The sequence below is a fragment of the Staurois parvus genome, unplaced genomic scaffold (assembly GCF_062004578.1).
Source record: "Staurois parvus isolate SC_StPar_1 unplaced genomic scaffold, SC_StPar_1.0 ptg000719l, whole genome shotgun sequence".
Lineage (NCBI taxonomy): Eukaryota > Metazoa > Chordata > Amphibia > Anura > Ranidae > Staurois > Staurois parvus.
The window spans coordinates 10,605,651-10,620,604 of NW_028318515.1; the positions used below are offsets into that span (position 1 = coordinate 10,605,651).

Sequence of the window (14,954 nt, forward strand, 5' to 3'; positions counted from 1 at the left end):
CTCTCTCTCTCTCTCTCTCTCTCTCTCTCCTGACCTCCCACTATATTGTTTCCCCACTGCTCACCACATGTGACATTTGATAGTTTCTCCTTCTCTGTTCCCTAATTTCTTCTGATTCTTTGCTGCTCAGTCCTATCTCTCCAGACCCTGCTCACCTTTCTGCTGTTCGATGCTACACACTGGATGTGACATCTGCACCAGACATTCCCAGAATATTCACTCACCATCCACTTTATTAAGTACACCTGTTCAATTGCTTGATAACATAAATTGCTACACAGCCAATCACATGGCAGCAAATCAGTGCATTTATATTTCTAGACGTGGTGAAGACAACTTGCTGAAGTTCAAACCGAGCATCAGAATGGGGAAAAAAGGGATTTAAGTGACTTCGAACAAGGCATGGTTGTTGGTGCTAGATGGGCTGGTCAAAGCATTTCAAAAACTGCTGATCTACTGGGGCTTTCAATCTCTAGGGTTTACAGAGAATGGTCAGCAAAAGAAAAAATATCCATTGAACAGCACAAAAATGCCTTGTTGAGTTCAGAAGAGAATGGGCCGACTGGCTCAGCTGCGACATTCAGTTGTAGGGTGTGCTGTTCAGGTTGGCGGTGGTGGTGTAAAGGTTTGGGGGATATTTTCTTGGCATTAGCAAGGTGTACCTAATAAAGTGGCCAGTGAGTGCATACACATGAACCAGAAGTGACTATTAATGTATTTGCGATTGACTTGTTGGTTTTCTAATGTATAATGCGTTTACTTACAATACCTCCCAAAACAAAACGAAGCTAACTCTGAATAAAAGCCTCAAAAGCGGCAGGTGCTGTTAGCGAGCATTGTTGTAGATTTCTATGGAGGGTTTGGAGACACTTTGAAGCATCAGGAAAACAAATTGTGGTATAATTTTTGCAAAGCAAACACTACAGTGTGAACAAGACTGTAAACATTTTCTTTAGTGAGATGCTTTGTTTGGCATTCAGAGTGTCATATGCCACATCTTGACACAAGTGTAAACAAGGCCTTATTGATTTAAAATTTACTGGTACTTGAAATTTTCACTTACGTTCATTGACAGACACAGTCTCTCTTCTGTAATCTTGACAGGGTTTTATGACGCCACCTACAGGAGTAGGACATTAGGCAGAAAAAAACCTCAGCCCCTCCTATGGGCACTCCTCTCTAAGCATAAAACCCCCTTTCTGTTATAGGAAAACCAGTCTTTGTAGTTTTCAAGAGTAAGGACATAGCTCCCTGTTGGGACCTGTTGTTCCATAGCTTTTTTTCTGCGGAGATCGTAAATCAACAACCATTCTGGGCGATACAGTAGTCTCCCGAGTCTGGCCAACGAGCACGTGCAGACCCTTAGCTAAGCACTGGGTAGACCTTGACGAAGCCCCATCCTGGACAGGGGCAGGTCAGCGAGTTAAATGTCTCATGGGGACATATATGACTGGTCGCCTGTAATGTGTATAAAAGTGTTACTTAGGCCAATCTGGGGATCCCCTGGCTTGCCAAGAGGCAGTCCGTTTATGGATCTATGATATGTGGGCCCCCCGGCCCATTTCCTGGGTTGATCTGGGGCTCAGTTGCTGTGGAGAATACAATGCATGATCCGTTAGGTCACTTCCTTGTTTATGGCTATCACACTGCTGCAGACGGGGTATTATTCCACACAGCAGTAACTGTTAAGGTACGGCTTTCCCACAAGGTCCAGTCACCACTAATTTAAGCTACAACTGTGCAGCCTCCCCTGCCATTATGACTGTGGGCAGGCGCCCTGCCTTGCCGCCTCTTCCATCCCTGCTGCCTGAGCGTTGGGCGGATACGCCTAGCTGGTGTCCCTGCCCTGTGGGTGGCACTGGGATGGGCAGAACATGTTGACCAATGGTGTTCACCCTTCTCTACCTTTCCCTCACAGCACTTCACAGAAGACTCTGGATGAAAGGGGTGGAGCTTTGCTGGGGGGCTGTGATGATATGTTGTAATCAGGGCTCCCCCCTTCCCCCCCCCTTTGCTTTGTTTCTCCCGCTGTGCGCTGCATCTGTGCTGGTCCCAGATGGGACTTGAGGGGTGGGTAGTAGGGCATGAAAATGACATGCTATGGCCTCAGCTCAGAGTGGAAGAGATTACGTTACTCCTAGGTCTGGGGCAGCTAAATTGCCGTCGGTTTTCGATTAACTACAAAGTTTTTATCCTGTTATTTCGATCGATGAGGATCGGTGTGTTGCAGAGTTTCCGTTTCTGAAGATATATTTATGGATGATCTGCCATTATATTATCAAGGTTTTTTGGTGAAATTTTTCATATTTAGACACACTTTTTGCACAAAAGTTTTTTGCACTTAAAAGTTTTTTTATAATTTTTTTATATATTTTTTTGTGGTATTGGCATATATATATATTTTTTTTTTGGACTTATGATTTGATGATTTCTTTATATATATTTATACACATTTACTAGCGCAAATTATTTATTTATTGGTACACTTTATATATGGTGATTTTTTGCAGCTGGTACACTATTAGTAAGTTATATAATTTTGACCATAGGCGCTATTATTAATTTTTCTTAAATTGCCGTCGGTGTCTTGGCCCATCTGCCCAGTAAGATGGTGGAAAGGGCTGGGCTGGGCTAGCTGTTGCTGGGTAAGATGCATATATGACACATGCCTAACTAAGAGGCTTCCCCTTTTGGTTCTGCAACTGCTGCTGCCTGTGCTCTGTGCCTGAGCTAAAGGGAGCAGCTGTGCTGTGACCCAATACCCTTTTCTTTGAAGCTACTGTCACATGAACATGATGAACGCAGCTTCTATCGGGCAAAGAAACTGTTTTCTCAGGGCCTCTGTTGTGGCACAGTAGTAGGCATTCGTCACCACTCATAGCTTCCATGTGGATGACACTCTACTTTGAGGACTTCACTGGGGCATCTGATATTGTGCCTCTCACTTTTGATATGACCCAATCAGCTCATGCTGTTAAAGTTTTCCTTGCCCCCCATATTTAGACATAATTGTCTACAGGCCTGGGTTTGTCTTAAGCATCTGTCAGTACCTCCCTAACACTTTGCAGTTCGTTACCAATTTTGGTAGGCCCTTCAGAAGACTTGGACCTCTCCTCGTGCAGTGAATCCTCCCACTTCCTGGCTTAACAGGTCACAGTTCTCTTGGTTGAAGAATGTCCTTTTCAGGACCCTGTGCACTGCAGGATGGAATCTGTGGCTTGCTCTCTGTTCAGGGTCGACGTGGCGACCAGTGTGTGCCAACGCTCTGGTGTCCCAGGCATTGCCTGAAGTGGCCAAGGCCCTACATCAGGCTTTGACCTCTAGCTTGGTACCCCAAGCGTATATGGATTTGGTGGACTGGCTGGTTCTGGAGTTGAAGTAAGTTGCGTCTTTTGGCTCATGTACTGGCTGGTGGACCAAACTTCATTGTGGGCCTTGAATGACATGCCGGTCTAGGGTGACTGTCTGTTTGGGACCACTTTGGATGTCATCACTCAGAACCCCCACAGGTTGGAAAGGCACCTGCCTCCCTTAGGGTGATTGTGCTTTCCCTGGGGCATTGGACGGATCTCCTCAGGAGTCTCCCGACTAGGATGTAATTGGACATTGCCATCATGGTGGCCTATGTCAATCACCTGGGTATTGCAGTAGTGGCACTGGAGGTGTTGCATACCCTGCGGCGGGCAGAACGATTCATTCCAGTGTTGCGCGCTGTGCATATCCCCAGCGTCGATTATTGGCAGGTGGATTACCTCAGCCAGTGGGCATGGATTAGGGGGAGTGGTCCCTACACCCGGATATGTTCTGTTGGCTTCGTCTTCGCTGGGGGGCCCCTTGATTTGAAGCTACTGCTATTCGGCATCAACCAAAAGGTTCCGCAGTTTGGGGCCAGGACCTGAGATCCCCTGACAGATGTAGCAGGCGCCTGGGCAGTGCCATGGGATCTGTACAGTCTCATTTGCGCCTTTCCTGTCCTCCAGCTGTTCCCTCTTCTGTGCATGGCTCCTGGAATTCCGGTCATTCTGGTGGCTCCGGCCTGGCCCCGTCATCCATGGAACGCCAAAATGAAGAGGCTGGTCATGGATGCTCTCTGATGGTTGCCTGTACTGGAGAACTTCCTATCCCTGGTGCCGATCTTCCGCCCTTCCTTATCGTTTCTGGCTTGACGGCATGGTTCTTTTAAATACCAGGTTCTGAGGACTAGAGATTACCTACTTCTGTGGTACCTACCTTGTTGCCAATTTTTTATGCCACCACACCTCAAGGGTTTATATAATTTGGTGCAAGATTTGGGGGTTTCATCACCACTCCCTTTCGGTGGCTCAGGTGTTGACCTGCCTTCAACGTGGCATTGCCAAAATGCTTGCTTGCAGTTTCATCGGGGGCCAGGTGTCTGTCATCGCAGTGTTCTTTCAGCAGCCCTTGGCGTCACACTCCCTGGTTATTCGTTTATCCAAGGGTTTGCCATAGCGTGCCCCCTGTGTGATTTCCCATGCCACCGTGGGTTTTTGATTTTTGCTCTCTTGGTTCTCAGGAACCTCTCTTTGAGAGTTTCCAGGATATTCTCTTACTTACTCTTTCTTAGGAGGTAGCCTTCCTGTTGCCATTACTTCTGCTTGCAGGGTGTCTCCACTTGCAGTGTTGTATGTGAACTCCCTCTGTGAGTCTGCACAGGATGAGGAGTTTTTTTTTTCTTTCTATCTCCCCTCCCATCTTTTTTTCCTAAGGGGGAGTTAGCTTTCCCCTGTATGAGAATATTGCTATTTCATTCCTTTTGTCCTTGGCCTTTGCATGCTAAGGGGTTGGCTTTGCACTCCTTAGATTGGGCCCATGTGTTTCGCATGTACTTTTCTGCATCAGCCACCTTCTGGAAATCTGACTCACTCTCTTTGAGTCCGAGGAAAAGCTTGACAGCCACCTCTGCCTTTGTCATGTTGGATTTGGCAAACAATTGTTCAGGACAAGCACCTCCCTTCCTTGGTATGGCGCCTTTCTCTCAAGCAGGTGGAGCCTCTGGAGTCTTCTGACTTCAGGCGTCGGTGACTCCAGTTTGCAAGGCGGCTCTCTAGTCATAGGGGTTAATCATCTGCATTGTGTATAAATGCTGTTTAATCCTGACTTTTCTGATACTCCCCTTCTTCCAGTGCCCCCCTCATCTGATAAGACATATCATGTGGAGAAACTCTGCACATGCTCAATTTGGTGTGTATTGCTAGAGAGGTTGTTTTTTTTTTTTTTTTCTTTCTTGGAAGAGTGCATGTTATCAGCACAGGACCAATCAACACTGTCCAGACAGATGTCAGGGGTTCTACATCCTCCTAGAACAGAAAGAAAACTACAAGCTTTAATCAGTGCTCTACTGAACACTGATAGAAGTTACACAAATGCTCTTACTGCTGATGAGAAAAGCTACTTAGCAGTTTATATTTACTAAAATAATTGCATTTCCAAGTAGTGTGTACTGTGGGGGACCAGATACAGTGAATGCAGGGGCCTGGGTTTAATAACTGTTAATAAATCAAAATTATGATTCGGCACTTATATTGATGGCAAGCTTGCAAAATATTTGGTTTTTATGATTAGTCAGAATTAATATTAATATGTGTGAATGGTCTTTTGACAAATGGTAGTATTGCAATTCTTCAATTATAACTGAGACTGAAAAATATGACTAAGTTAAGCTGAGACAGTAAAATAAGACAGGAGTTAAGCTGAACTAGCTAAACCAGCTGAAGGCTGAGTATACTATATTTAGATATAGTTGGTTAAACGTCTCTGGTAGTATATGTCAAGGTTATTAGAAGTGACTTACTATTACATTATGTATTTTAATAGTATCTGTGTGTATTTAGTATACGTTTCTAACATTGATACATATATAGTTTAGTGATTATACATTGATATGTTCTTAAGCTATATTATTCTTTAAATATATAGCTGAGGGTTACATCATTAGCTTATAATATTATTTACATCAGCATACATATGTTCCTGTCCATCAGAAACATTATGTGAGTGTCGTCCCCTCCCTTCTATGCCATACAAGGAATTAAGAATCTCTCGTTATGACACACTCATTCTGCATAAAAGGGTCCATAAGGGACAGAGGAAGGTCACATACACGCTAACACGACACTCTTGCATACACATACATACACGTCTGAGAAGCTGCAACAGGTGCATGCTACAAGATCATCATTTCCGTCTATTTCCGGCTTCTTCCCAAAAAGACAAGAACATGAAGGACAGAACAGCACATGGCCGGACTTCTATGAGAGATAATGGTGACTTATCTTTAAACTTTTGCTTGTTATTTTTACAGTAGTTTTATCTACATGGAATTGTTCATAATACGCTTTACATTGTTATTTTTCACCATTGTGTGATACAATAAAATCACACTTCATTTTTTATTTCAATGGCTCTTTCATTCATAATCGCCTCAAGACACTAGAAGAAGTATTATATGTGTCTAAAATCCAACAATAACACTTTAAGGCTGCTGAGGTTTTTTTGCATGTGTAGATGCTAGGTTTGCCTGCGAAGTTGCCTGAAGATTGTTGGCTGTGGAGTTCTTTTTTTGGAGGGTTCTCCCACTCCTCAATGTGGCACTGCTTTGGGATGTCCCTGTTTGGTCAAGATTATAGAAGAGAAGCTGTGTCCATCTCTGAACGTAAGAGAAGGCGGGATTTTATGCTTCTATCCCTTAAAATCCCTTATTCTGAGTTAATTGATGTACAAAGCACCCACCCCTGTGTTGGACTTAGTTTGACACTGCGTTTTACTGACTGGTTTACCTGTAGCAAAGAGAGGGGGTTTTATGCGCAGTGAGGACAGCCCATAGGAGGGGCCAAGGTTTTTTGGGGTTTTTTGCCTATTTTCTTACTCCTGTATACAACGCTATGAAACACTGTTTGGTCAAGATTATATCATAGGAGAGAGGTTATGTCCATTATTGAACTCAGAAAAATGGATTTTTACTGTGAGAACCAAAAAAATTAGTTTTTTTCTAATGCTTATTTTTAGAGATGAGCGAATCGAACATGGCAAAGTGGAATTCGTTTCGAAGATCAGGAAAAATTCGAATCGAATTTTCCCAAAAATAGCGGCGACATGTGTGGCAACGGAGCGGGGATCTCTGGGAAGGCGCGCTGACCCATAATGCATTCATTCATGACATGTGATCGCATTAGCCAATCAGCAGCCAGCCAGCCAGCACTGTGTAATGGTGGAGCTATAAATTGCAGCCATCTTACAATTCTCCATTAGCCTCCGGTCATTCAAGAGAGACAGACCTGTCTGTATTAGGGACAGAGTTAGGGCCAGAGAGACTTTAGGGCCACAGAATCGTTACTTACGAACACAGAATCGTTACTTAGGGACACAGAATCGTTACTCAGGGACACAGAATTGTTACTCAGGGACACAGAATTGTTACTCAGGGACAGACACAGAATTGTTACTCAGGGACACAGAATTTTTACTCAGGGACACAGAATTGTTACTGAGGGACACAGAATTGTTACTCAAGAACACAGAATTGTTACTCAGGGACACAGAATTGTTACTCAGGGACAGACACAGAATTGTTACTCAGGGACACAGAATTGTTACTCAGGGACAGACACAGAATTGTTACTCAGGGACAGACACAGAATTGTTACTCAGGGACACAGAATTGTTACTCAGGGACACAGAATCGTTACTGAGGGACACAGAATCGTTACTCAGGGACACAGAATTGTTACTCAGGGACACAGAATTGTTACTCAGGGACACAGAATCGTTACTGAGGGACACAGAATCGTTACTCAGGGACACAGAATCGTTTCTCAGGGACACAGAATTGTTACTGAGGGACACAGAATCGTTACTCAGGGACACAGAATCGTTACTCAGGGACACAGAATCGTTACTCAGGGACAGACACAGAATCGTTACTCAGGGACACAGAATCGTTACTGAGGGACACAGAATTGTTACTGAGGGACACAGAATCGTTACTCAGGGACACAGAATTGTTACTCAGGGACACAGAATTGTTACTCAGGGACAGACACAGAATTGTTACTCAGGGACAGACACAGAATTGTTACTCAGGGACAGACACAGAATTGTTACTCAGGGACACAGAATTGTTACTGAGGGACACAGAATCGTTACTCAGGGACACAGAATTGTTACTCAGGGACACAGAATTGTTACTCAGGGACAGACACAGAATTGTTACTCAGGGACACAGAATTGTTACTCAGGGACACAGAATTGTTACTCAGGGACACAGAATCGTTACTGAGGGACACAGAATCGTTACTGAGGGACACAGAATTGTTACTCAGGGACACAGAATCGTTACTCAGGGACACAGAATCGTTACTCAGGGACACAGAATCGTTACTGAGGGACACAGAATCGTTACTGAGGGACACAGAATCGTTACTGAGGGACACAGAATCGTTACTGAGGGACACAGAATTGTTACTCAGGGACACAGAATTGTTACTCAGGGACACAGAATTGTTACTCAGGGACAGACACAGAATTGTTACTCAGAGACACAGAATTGTTACTCAGGGACACAGAATTGTTACTGAGGGACACAGAATCGTTACTGAGGGACACAGAATCGTTACTCAGGGACACAGAATTGTTACTCAGGGACACAGAATTGTTACTCAGGGACAGACACAGAATTGTTACTCAGGGACACAGAATTGTTACTCAGGGACACAGAATCGTTACTCAGGGACACAGAATCGTTACTCAGGGACACAGAATCGTTACTCAGGGACAGACACAGAATTGTTACTCAGGGACAGACACAGAATTGTTACTCACAGACACAGAATTGTTACTCAGGGACACAGAATTGTTACTCAGGGACACAGAATCGTTACTGAGGGACACAGAATCGTTACTGAGGGACACAGAATTGTTACTCGGACACAGAATTGTTACTCAGGGACACAGAATTGTTACTCAGGGACACAGAATCGTTACTGAGGGACACAGAATCGTTACTCAGGGACATAGAATCGTTACTCAGGGACACAGAATTGTTACTGAGGGACACAGAATCGTTACTCAGGGACACAGAATCGTTACTCAGGGACACAGAATCGTTACTCAGGGACACAGAATTGTTACTCAGGGACACAGAATCGTTACTCAGGGACACAGAATCGTTGAATTAAAGAGTATGTCAGACAACACGCAGAGGAGTGGCAGAGGAGGCAATGTTTCAGGAGCGAGCAGACGTGGCAGCAGAGGAAGGGGTCGAGGCAGCACTAGTCGCAGCCAGAGGCCAGTGCTCCCGGTGTCATCCAGCGGTCGTGTCTCCACCGACAACCCTGCCGTCATCGATTGGTTGGCTCGGTCGTCTTCCTCTTCCCAGGTCACCTCTGACACCTACAGCCAACGGTCGGTGGGTACGTCAGACACAACCGTTAGTTGGCATGGCCCGGGAGCAAGCCCACTGAAATCACATGTCCTCTACCTGCCCCTGTCCTTTGGTGTTCACTCACCAAGCGAAGTATCGCATGCTGTGGGCTCAGCCCCACTGTACAGTGAGGAAGAGCTAACAGAGGGCGGTCAGGAACGGGGGGAGACATCCGCCTCTTCAGCAGCCAGGCGAAGAAGTACTGGCGAGGAGAGTGGCTCGGTAGCCGGTCTAGAGACAGGTCTGTCTCCTGACCCACACGCAGCCGAGGGGGCTAGTAGTGAGGCGGAGACCCTAATTGATGATGATGAGGCTGATCGCACTTGGCAGCCTCGTCGTCATCTGCCAGGCCCGTAATCTGCCATGGGCCCCCGTACCGACTCCTCATGCTGCTGCCAGGCCCGTAATCTGTCATGGGCCCCTGTACCGCCTCCTCCTGCTGCTGCCAGGTCCAGAGTGTGTCATGGGTCCCTGTACGGCCTCCCCTTGCTGCTGTCTCCATCGCCACACTCTGCCATGTGCCACTTTCAGGTCTCCTCACACTGCTGGTGGGTTCCATTTTGTCATAGGGTGCTGTATGGCCTCCCATTGCTGCTGCCAGGCCCGTAATCTGCCATGGGCCCCCGTACCGACTCCTCATGCTGCTGCCAGGCCCGTAATCTGTCATGGGCCCCTGTACCGCCTCCTCATGCTGCTGCCAGGTCCAGAGTGTGTCATGTGTCCCTGTACGGCCTCCTATTGCTGCTGCCAGGCCCGTAATCTGCCATGGGCCCCCGTACCGACTCCTCATGCTGCTGCCAGGCCCGTAATCTGTCATGGGCCCCTGTACCACCTCCTCATGCTGCTGCCAGGTCCAGAGTGTGTCATGGGTCCCTGTACGGCCTCCCATTGCTGCTGTCTCCATCGCCACACTCTGCCATGTGCCACTTTCAGGTTTCCTCACACTGCTGGTGGGTTCCATTTTGTCATAGGGTGCTGTATGGCCTCCCATTGCTGCTGCCAGGCCCGTAATCTGCCATGGGCCCCCGTACCGACTCCTCATGCTGCTGCCAGGCCCGTAATCTGTCATGGGCCCCTGTACCGCCTCCTCATGCTGCTGCCAGGTCCAGAGTGTGTCATGGGTCCCTGTACGGCCTCCCATTGCTGCTGTCTCCATCGCCACACTCTGCCATGTGCCACTTTCAGGTCTCCTCACACTGCTGGTGGGTTCCATTTTGTCATAGGGTGCTGGCAGATTTCAGGCCTCCCATTGCTGCTGCCAGGCCCGTAATCTGCCATGGGCCCCCGTACCGACTCCTCATGCTGCTGCCAGGCCCGTAATCTGTCATGGGCCCCTGTACCGCCTCCTCATGCTGCTGCCAGGTCCAGAGTGTGTCATGGGTCCCTGTACGGCCTCCCATTGCTGCTGCCAGGCCCGTAATCTGCCATGGGCCCCCGTACCAACTCCTCATGCTGCTGCCAGGCCCGTAATCTGTCATGGGCCCCTGTACCGCCTCCTCATGCTGCTGCCAGGTCCAGAGTGTGTCATGGGTCCCTGTACGGCCTCCCATTGCTGCTGTCTCCATCGCCACACTCTGCCATGTGCCACTTTCAGGTCTCCTCACACTGCTGGTGGGTTCCATTTTGTCATAGGGTGCTGGCAGATTACGGGCCTCCCATTGCTGCTGCCAGGCCCGTAATCTGCCATGGGCCCCCGTACCGACTCCTCATGCTGCTGCCAGGCCCGTAATCTGTCATGGGCCCCTGTACCGCCTCCTCCTGCTGCTGCCAGGTCCAGAGTGTGTCATGGGTCCCTGTACGGCCTCCCATTGCTGCTGCCAGGCCCGTAATCTGCCATGGACCCCCGTACCGACTCCTCATGCTGCTGCCAGGCCCGTAATCTGTCATGGGCCCCTGTACCGCCTCCTCATGCTGCTGCCAGGTCCAGAGTGTGTCATGGGTCCCTGTACGACCTCCCATTGCTGCTGTCTCCATCGCCACACTCTGCCATGTGCCACTTTCAGGTCTCCTCACACTGCTGGTGGGTTCCATTTTGTCATAGGGTGCTGTATGGCCTCCCATTGCTGCTGCCAGGCCCGTAATCTGCCATGGGCCCCCGTACCGACTCCTCATGCTGCTGCCAGGCCCGTAATCTGTCATGGGCCCCTGTACCGCCTCCTCATGCTGCTGCCAGGTCCAGAGTGTGTCATGGGTCCCTGTACGGCCTCCCATTGCTGCTGTCTCCATCGCCACACTCTGCCATGTGCCACTTTCAGGTCTCCTCACTCTGCTGGTGGGTTCCATTTTTTCATAGGGTGCTGTATGGCCTCCCATTGCTGCTGCCTCCACCGCCACACTGTGGCTCCACACTCTGGTTTTGGCCCCGTGACTGCCCAAATGAGTGAAGTGTGCGGTGATTCTAAGATCGACGGCACTCATCTGCATGTCATACTGAGTGACAGTATTATTTCTCTTCCCCAGCAGACTCCAAGGGCATTTAAATTAAAGGTACAGTGTTCTGCACTAATATAAAGGCTCTCTGAAGCCTAGAAACACCCTTTTTATAAGTTAAATTCGCAGCGAATATATTCGACTCGAATCAAATTTATTCCGCGAATCAGCCGAATCGAATTTTTTAATAATTCGCTCATCTCTACTTAATTTGTAATAACTTGAATACCGGCAGATCACTTACCTGCTCAAGTTAAAATGGTTGGGAGATGAATGCAAGGATGTATTTTTGGAGTTATATTGAATGATAACTTAGCATTTGTAGAAATGCAACTTCCTTGTAGGAGTATTAGAATTATAATGAAAATATTGTTTTGTTTCAGCTGAAAGAGATGATGGTTGTTGGCATTGACTGTTATCATGACACATTGGCTGGGAAAAAGTCTATTGCTGGTTTTGTTGCCAGCTTGAACCAAAGAATGACGCGGTAAGCCAAAAAGTAATTTTGTTTATTTACTTTCTTCCGTGAGATACATTATTTTGAAAGCGCATAAAATGATCTGAAAATCAAAAATAAAAGTAAATTAAATTTTTATTATATATCACAGGACACAGGTATGGTATTTTTAGACTATTGGGTAATTCACCACCTTAAGGTGGTTGGACAATTGCAAATAGTAAAGCTGAAACTCAGCACCTCACCCACTCCCAGTTGCTTATGTCTGTAGGTGATGGACGTCTTTCTCCATCTCTGAGAGATTTTCTCTTTTTTCTAGTGTTGATCTTCTAGCAAGTGTAATGTCCTGCTACTTGCCCTGATGGCTCTTAAATATCAGCACTGATTTGGATCAGTTGCCTTTGGGCTTACTGCAGCTCTGAAGGACTGTACCCTGACCTTGCAGAATGGCAAGAAAGTTCTGAAAGTTGCTAGCCTGCACTTGATTACATAGGATGCATTCACATTGGGGCAACAGCATGTGGAAGCTTGTAGGGTGGTTTTTCAGGTCCAGATCAGGGTCCACTGCAGTGGAACCCAGATTCCGAATTCCATTACAGGGCTAAGCCATTGAGCAGTTGGAGACCATTGATGGCTGTTGAGGGTTACTGGCTGCGATTCCCTGACATGGCCCTTGCGATACCTGTTAGGCGCCCTTTGCCTTTAAATTTGGTGCCATGGTTACTTGGGAAATTTTCCCTTTCATAGGTTGCCCCTCTTTTCACTACCCTCATGACACACTGAGCATGCACTCACCCTTTTGCCTAGGGGAAGGTCTTTTCCTGTCATGCACTGAATATGTTAGACATTGACTTCTGAGCACTCTTTCTACAATACAGCACAGGCAACTCATCTTTCTTGACCCCAGACCTCCAGGTGATTGAACAATAAGGTAATTAGTACTTTAAAGTGGTTGTAAATGCTCAAGGTTTTTTACCTTCATGCATTCTGTGCATGATGGTGAAAACCTTTTTGTGTGCAGCAGCCCTCCCTAATACTTAACTGAGCCCCTTTGTGGTCCAGTGATGTGCACAAGAGCTTTGGCTCCCACTGCTGTCAATTACAGCCAATGAGGAGAGAGAATGGGCAGGGCCAAGCCTGTATGTGAATGGACACACAGCAATGGCTCTGGAGCGAGCCTTCTTAGGTGCCCCTATAGCAAGCTGCTTGCTCTGGGTGCAAATGGCGGGAAGGAGGAGCCAAGAGTGCCAGCGGGGCACCCAGGAAAGGGAAAGATCGGTTCTGCTCTGCACAGAGCAGGTAAGTATGACATGTTTATTTTCTGTAATATCACTTTAAGTATGTGTTGCACATAACAGACGTTAGACATAAGGGGTGGGAACTGTGTGCTCAGCTAGCAATTTCACTATAGTGAAGCAGTTGGCAGGCACCCAGTCAGATATGAGGCTCAAGGGTTACAAAAGCTACTGGTCACCTTCGCCATAGTGCTTTTTCTGTGACTTTTTTTTTTTTTTTTTTGTCTCTACTATGTTCAAAGGAGGAAGCAGAATAGAGTCAGGTGAAGGTTTCTTCCTCATCCTATGAATCCTACCAGGAGGTTGTTAAGACCTCTGGCATCTCTAAGGCCTAATTGCACGTCTACTGCGAGGGCCCTTAATGAGGTATAGCAAAAAAAAAAAGTAAGAGGAGGGCAAGAAGTGGACACACCCCATGGCTTCATACCTAAGCAGAACTCTAAAGGTCCTTGTGAATGGTGTTTCGGTGACTAAAGACCCTGCAGTTTGGTTTGAATCCCTCTTTATAAAGCATCCTTTTACATCGCAAGTCAATCATGCATCTTTCAATTGCTGCCATGGATGTTTTTTAACAACCATATAGTAATATGATGGATGCAAGGTGGTTCTCTCGTTCTGGGAGGACGTCATATGACGTCCTCCCATTCTAACCTCGCATGCGTGAATCACGATCCACGGAAAGAGCCGAAGATGTCGGCTCTGTCATGTGATCAGCTGTGTCCAATCACAGCTGATCACATGTAAACAGGAAAATGCTGGTTATCGGCATTTCTCTCCTCTCGAGCTGTCACGCTGATAGCTCGAGAAGAGAGGAGAGACGATAAATGGCATTCCGCGTAGGGGACATGTACCCTGATCATCAGAGCACTGATGATCCGTGTGCCCTGATGATCAGTGTAGCCCCAGCAGTGCCACCTGTCAGTGTCCATCAGTGCCAGCTGTTAGTGCTCAACAGTGCAATGTGCCAGTGCCCATCAATGCCACATATCAGTGCCTACCAGTGCACATCAATTCCTCATATCAGTGCCCATCTAAGCTGCTTTTAAGTGTCACCCAGTCAGTGCCGCCTATCAGTGCCCGTCAGTGCCACTTATCAGTGCCAGTCAGTGCCGCCTATCAGTGCCATATATCAGTGCTGCATTTCAGTGCCGCCTATCAGTGATGCCTGTCAATGCTCATCAGTGCCACCTACCAGTGCCTCCTCAGCAGTGCCACCTATCAGTGTCCATCAGTACAGCCTATCCGTGCCCATCACTGCAGCCTCATTAGCGCATATCAGTGAAGGAGAAAAATCACTTATTTGCAACATTTTTTTAATTTTTTTCACAATTTT

At 47.1% G+C, this 14,954-nt stretch overlaps 1 protein-coding gene across 1 annotated transcript in view; it reads left to right on the plus strand.

The window, feature by feature from the left end:
- The window catches only part of PIWIL1 (piwi like RNA-mediated gene silencing 1), a 474,823-nt gene that overhangs the window by 317,812 nt on the left and 142,057 nt on the right, over positions 1-14,954 (plus strand). The window contains exon 15 of the mRNA XM_089653649.1: positions 12,253-12,356. Coding sequence (XP_089509775.1) covers positions 12,253-12,356 — 104 coding nt within the window. The remainder of the gene's footprint in view (positions 1-12,252; positions 12,357-14,954) is intronic.